This window comes from Podarcis bocagei (genome assembly GCF_964188305.1).
Source record: "Podarcis bocagei genome assembly, chromosome: 5".
NCBI lineage: Eukaryota > Metazoa > Chordata > Lepidosauria > Squamata > Lacertidae > Podarcis > Podarcis bocagei.
In genome coordinates this window covers 6,553,927-6,559,926 of record NC_138129.1, presented here as the reverse complement: position 1 = coordinate 6,559,926, position 6,000 = coordinate 6,553,927, and the positions used below count along the sequence as shown (strand labels likewise).

The 6,000-nt window shown below is 49.2% G+C and overlaps 1 protein-coding gene across 1 annotated transcript in view; it reads right to left on the bottom strand.

Moving 5' to 3' along the window:
- Nucleotides 1-1,278: 1,278 nt before the first annotated feature.
- SLC2A4RG (SLC2A4 regulator) overlaps nt 1,279-6,000 on the bottom strand; it is a gene marked incomplete at its 5' end in the record, with an annotated part of 44,069 nt that continues 39,347 nt past the window's right edge. Inside the window, one exon of the mRNA XM_081195499.1 lies at nt 1,279-4,560. Coding sequence (XP_081051625.1) covers nt 4,449-4,560 — 112 coding nt within the window. The 3' untranslated portion in view covers nt 1,279-4,448. The remainder of the gene's footprint in view (nt 4,561-6,000) is intronic.

Genomic DNA, 6,000 nt, shown 5'->3' with positions numbered 1-6,000 from the left:
GGAGGAAGAAAATGGAGTAAGGTTGCCAACTTAAAAAAAGAAATCTTCCCTTTACTTCTGTGCCTGACGCAGCTGCTTGATCTTCAGGTAGCAAGTACCGGTATTCCCTCTGGGCTGGGAAAAGCTTCACCTACTGAGGATCAAATAAATGCTTGCAAGGGGCAGTCTCGTCTACTTTTCCCCTTGGCAGCCAACAGATTTAAAGCACATTCTGGCTTCAATCCAGTTTTGGTTTGCATTTTAAATGTCAGGAAATACGCAGGGCAGGCCAGAGAGGAAAGATGCCCCTCTCAGAGGAAGGCAGATCTGAATCCTCAAAAGCCCCGATTCTACCGGAAAGATTCAAATTCCGCAGCCCACTTTGCAGCTTCTGAGACCTAGAGGGCATGGCGTATACACCAGATCCTTTGTGTCACTTCCTTGCCTTTGGCAACGTTCTAGGGAGCCTTTCTCAACGTTAGGTTCCCCTACGCTACATTGCTGGACTACAACTCCCATCATTCCTACCTAGCAGGATCAGAGGGCAGGGATGATGGGGAGTTCCAGTCCAACATCTGGAGACCCAACATTGAAAAAGCTTGCTCTAGGGCAGGCTTCCTCAAACTTGGCCCTCCAGATGTTTTTGAGACTACAACTCCCATCATCCCTGACCACTGGTCCTGCTAGCTAGGGATCATGGGAGTTGTAGGCCAAAAAACATCTGGAGGGCCAAGTTTGAAGAAGCCTGCTCTAGGGCAAGTGTCATTGGGACCGAAGTACCACTTGACCTCCAGCTATTTAACAGAGAAGGGTGGGGGCTCATCCCTTGACAAGCCAAGTCATGTGACTAGGATTGTTTTCAGTCTTCTGCTTAGAGTTATATATAGGTATATTCTTATACTTATAGTGGCTTGCTACTGCAGGCAGTGGAAGTTGCTGCTGTTCCACGTTAGAAAATTCCCTGGATATACAAAACAAGCACGTGAGGAAGATTCTAACTTCGCATTTACTCTGCCATGCCTTTAAAACTTCCCATGTGCATGGATATTGTCCAGGAACAGCTGTTCCTCTCTTGAACATCTATGGTTGGTCTCATGTTCTAACCATGTTTACTCAGAGGTAAGTCCCATCCCCTTCAGCTGGGTTCACACGCAAGTGCTTCCAAGCAAGTCTCAGACCCTTGGAGCGCAATCCTGCCCACGCTTACTCAGAAGTAAGTCTACATTCAATGGAGAGCTGCCGCTCTAATGTCTCCAAGGTGGGGGCACCCGAGATTTCATACAATAAAATAATCTGAACTTTTTAACAGATTCCAAAGCTGCTTTTATATATATTTATATATAAAATAAAGCTTCCTGAACACACACACACACGTACACACAAACACACACACAGTTGCTTGCCATGCAGCACAATCTGACTGCTTACTCAGAAGCAAGTCCCTCAAGAGGGCGTCCTGCTACGTAAGCACACAAAGAACTGCAGCCTTCGTCTCGAAAAGGCCACTGTGAATAGGGGTGATGGGGAAAGGGCTGATTATCTTCAACAGTTAACAACAATTGTGGCCGACTCGGGAGGACTTTGTCCGTTCCACTGCAGGCAAGAGACTGCACAGCAAAGCTTTTTTAAAAAATGGGGGGCGGGGGCGGCGGGGAGAGAGAAGAACTACCTCTCTCACTAGCCAGTGCAGTTTTGCTTAAAGTGAGAGGGAGAGAGAAAGTAAGTTGCAGGTTGGGGAGTGAGGCTCATTCCCTCTACAAAAATGGAAGCCAGACTTTTGGAAAGTTAACAGGATAACCTCCCCAGCCACCTAACCTTCACCTTGTGTATTTGCAGGCCTTAAAAATTCAAACTTTGCTACCATTTGATTTCTTAAAGAACATCATACCCCAAAAAAACCCTCAAATCCTTGTGCAGTTTGGTGTAGTGCAAAGAGTGGTGATCGAATGAGGCATTTCCCGGCAGTCTGGTTCCCAAAGCTGATCATCCTCATTTTCAAAGCATGAGGACGACAGGTGCAGGCACCTTGGAAATGTGCAACACAATGTGCAAATGCCGCTGAAATAAGGCAGCGGCGCAAGAATGGAGACATACTCCTGCCGCTGCTTGTCGTTTCAGCGCGGTTCCCTCTGGGTACATTTTGGCTAAAAGCAGATTTTATCTGAGGACCATGGATTCCCATTAATAGCTACCCAACTTTACAAGGTCTGTCTTTCAGACAAGTAGCTATTTTAGCTACAAGAAATATCTCGGGTTGAAGTGTGGCACGAAAATAATAATAATTTTTAAAAAAACGAAGGGCGAAACATTTAAAACCTTAACGGGATTTGTTTGGTTATAAAGACCTGGCTCCTAAAACAAAAAAGGGAAAAAATTCTAACAGCCTAGCTAAATATTTATGGAGATGGGTGAAATTTGGGTAAGGATATCAACATGTTTTACAGGTGCGATACTTGAGAAAAAATAAAAATCAATGTTCACTTTCCCAAATTAAAAAAAGGTTCAGGAAACAGCTGCAATGCGGACTTCCACTGCACAGGAGCGACCCCTCCCCACCCAAATGAAAGGGAGACCCAAGACACTGCTTGAGGTGGGTGGGTGGGGAGGTTGCGTAGAGTTCTCTGGAAAGGTCATGCCTTTGCACTGTGTGTCCAGTGACACAGGTGCATTGCACTAATTCCATTTAAAGCACATCATTCTGGCATCTGGTGCATTTAAGTACAAGCAAGCTCATCACTGCTTGGTTCGGACCCCACCCCACCCCAAGAACAGCTACAAAATGGCAATTACTCCCCCCAAAATAAGCTGCAGCAGTTCAGAAGGTGGAAGGGAGATGGAAAAACAGACCAAAATGAAACCTCAATGTTCGACATTTGGCAAGTTTCCTCCGAATACGAAACTCAGAAAATCCTGATTCCAAAATTCAAATTTGAGCCAGAATTGTCGGGTGGGAGGGAGTTGCGAGTCTTGTCACTGAAATTTCAACTTTGCCACCCACAACCGGCACCCAAGTCAAAACCTGCCGCAGATCCATTTCCTGATTTCCTGCCGGCAAACACAAAATTCGAGAGAGTCTGGGATTGCACGTAAGGAAGTTGAAGTGTTCCTTTGTGTGGTCAGAGTAACTTGTAATGCAAATTCATTCCGGCTCTTGTGGGGGGGAAAGAGCAGTCTGCCTTTTCCCGTGCATAGCTTATTTCTTGCAAGAGACCAAGGTATTCAAATCCACCATGGGACCATTCTTAAGCCAGGTTGCAAAAGTCCGGACGTTTCTTATAATACAGCCTTCTTCTCCGTGTCTTGGAGGGTGGAGGTGGAAGAGAGAAGGCAGGTAGTGAATGAAGACGAGGAGATAGAACTTATCAGGCTCCAAGGACACCCTACAGATTCACACACACCCCCACCCCCCGAGCAACTGCATCTGAGTCCTAGATTAGACTTCCTACCTTCAAAACCTATACAAAAACAGACAAAAACACCTTTCTGTTTCTGAAAGTTGTGTTGCAACCAATACGTGAAAACAGCTGAAGGTGCTGGAGACGGGGGCATTTTCCTTTCTGTCGAATGCCTGATTCACCAAAGCAAAATAATGAAACAGAAAATGCACAAGGAAAAGAGGAGGAGGACAGCCCAGGGGCAAAAGTCTGTGTTCTCCGTTAGCCATGGGATAAAAACTTGTTCTCCTTTCCGCTGAGGGCAGGAAGAGCTACCATTGGCTCGGCCGGCCTCGAATCGGCTCTTTGGGTTGGGCACCCTTCTCACGGGGAACTGCTGGCTGCCCCCCCCCCGCCTCAGACCCTAGAGAGCAGGGGTGGGGGACCCTCTCCAAGGACTGCTGGACTCCAACTCCCATCAGCCCCAGCCAGGGATGCTGGGAGCTGCAGCTGAGCATCTTCTGGGAGGCTACAGGCTCCCCACCCCGGACCTTAAGGCTACAAAGGGGGAGGAGGCAAGGATACGGGGAGAAGGAAAAGAAATAGCTTATTTCAAACAGAAACACACACACCCCCCCCCCGCAACAGAAAAAAAGGCTCGGTCTTCACATGTGCGGATGTGGAAAAAGCTGCCATTTGGCCAAGAAAGATTGGTGGCAGGTATTTTTTTACAAAAAGGTTAGGTGGGGGGGAAAGCACCAGAGTGTTCCTATTGTGGGGGTCGAGAGGGCCTGCCTGGGCCGTGCACAGCTTGGGAAAGGCAGGGGCTCCTTCCTTGCAAAGCTACACTGCCACCGTCCGCAGCAGGCTCTCCTTTTTTCCTGAGCCAAGGCACAGATGTGAGTCCCCACCTTGGGTGGGGGCCGGGGGGCGGGGAGAGGGAGGTGCTGCCAGGAAGGGGGGCGGACGGCCAGGGAGGTCAGGCTGGAAGGCACAGAAGTGCAAATTGCGCGACGAGGAGGGGGAAGAGCCCAGGGGGGAAGAGCCCAGGCGGGCAGGCGGCCTCCCCGGAGCTGACCCGCAGGGGGACTCGGCTCAGTCGACAAACCGCTGGCAGGCCTTCTTCCAGCGACAGGCCGTGCACCACATGTTGCGGTTCTCCATTCCGTACACCTTGCGACACTTCTTGGCCTCGCCGCGAGGCTTCCTGCAAAGAGGCAGAGCAGAAAAGGCCGTTGAGGAAGAGGGAGAGAGAAGGAGCTCCCTGTGCAGACAGGTCGATACGAGACGATAATCTTTATTGTCATTGTCCCACACAGAACAACGAAATTGAAAAAATTGACATCAGATATTCAAACCCAACAAGCCTGCTATCCCAGCCTGGTTAGCCCCCTAAAAAATCTGATACACCCATAATTAAATACAATATACTCTGGCGCTGTGAGTTAAACCACAGAGCCTAGGACTTGCCGATCAGAAGGTCATCAGTTCGAATCCCCGCGATGGGGTGAGCTCCCATTGCTTGGTCCCTGCTCCTGCCAACCTAGCAGTTCGAAAGCACGTCAAAGTACAAGTAGATAAATAGGTACCACTCCAGTGGGAAGGTAAACGGTGTCTCCGTGCGCTGCTCTGGTTCGCCAGAAGCGGCTTAGTCATGCTGGCCACATGACCCAGAAGCTGTACGCCGGCTCCCTCGGCCAATAAAGCGAGATGAGCGCTGCAACCCCAGAGTCGGACACGACTGGACCTAACGGCCAGGGATCCCTTTACCTTTACTCCCATAGAGACTACCTTACACTGCATTTAAAACCAAAATCACATTTGGATAGAAACTGTTTCTCAGGCGGCTAGTCCTAGTTTTTATAACCCTGTACCTTCTTCCAGAAGGCAGAAGCTGAAAGAGATCATTTCCGGGGTGCGCACTATCCTGCGCTATCTCTGCAGCTTTCTTATGGCACCTAGAAGCATAGATTTGATCCAAGGTGGGAAGAGTGCACCCAATTATTCTCTCTGCAGTCTTTACAACCCAGGACAGCATTGGTTTTTTCCCTGACCGTGCTGCTCCCAAACCACTCACACAGACCATAAGTTAGGTCGGACGGCCGCCAGTTCAGAGCACAGGAAGAAGGAGAGGTCGAGCCTTGCCAAAACGCCCACTTCTCTAAGCTAGGAGATCCCAGGGTCGACCCCAGGCAACTTCAGCTTAAGAGGAAGGATCAATTAGCAAGTGATGCAGGAAGGCCACACTCCAATATATATTATTATTATTATTTCTACCCCATCCATCTGACTGGGTTCCCCCAGCCACTCTGGGCAGCTTTCAACAGAACATTGAAAAAAGAATAAAACTTCAAACATTAAAAACTTCCCTAAACAGGTCTGCCTTCAGATGTCTTCTAAAAGTCAGATAGCTGCTTATTTCCTTGACATCTGATGGAAGGGCGTTCCACAGGGCGAGTGCCACCACCGAGAAGGCCCTCTGCCTGTTTCCCTGTAACCTCGCTTCTCGCAGGGAGGGAACCGCCAGAAGGCCCTCAGAGCTGGACCTCAGAGTCCGGACAGAACAATGGGCGTGGAGATGCTCCTTCAGGTATACTGGGCTGAGGCTGCTGGAGCTAGATGGACAGATTGGCTGGCCTGTGCATAC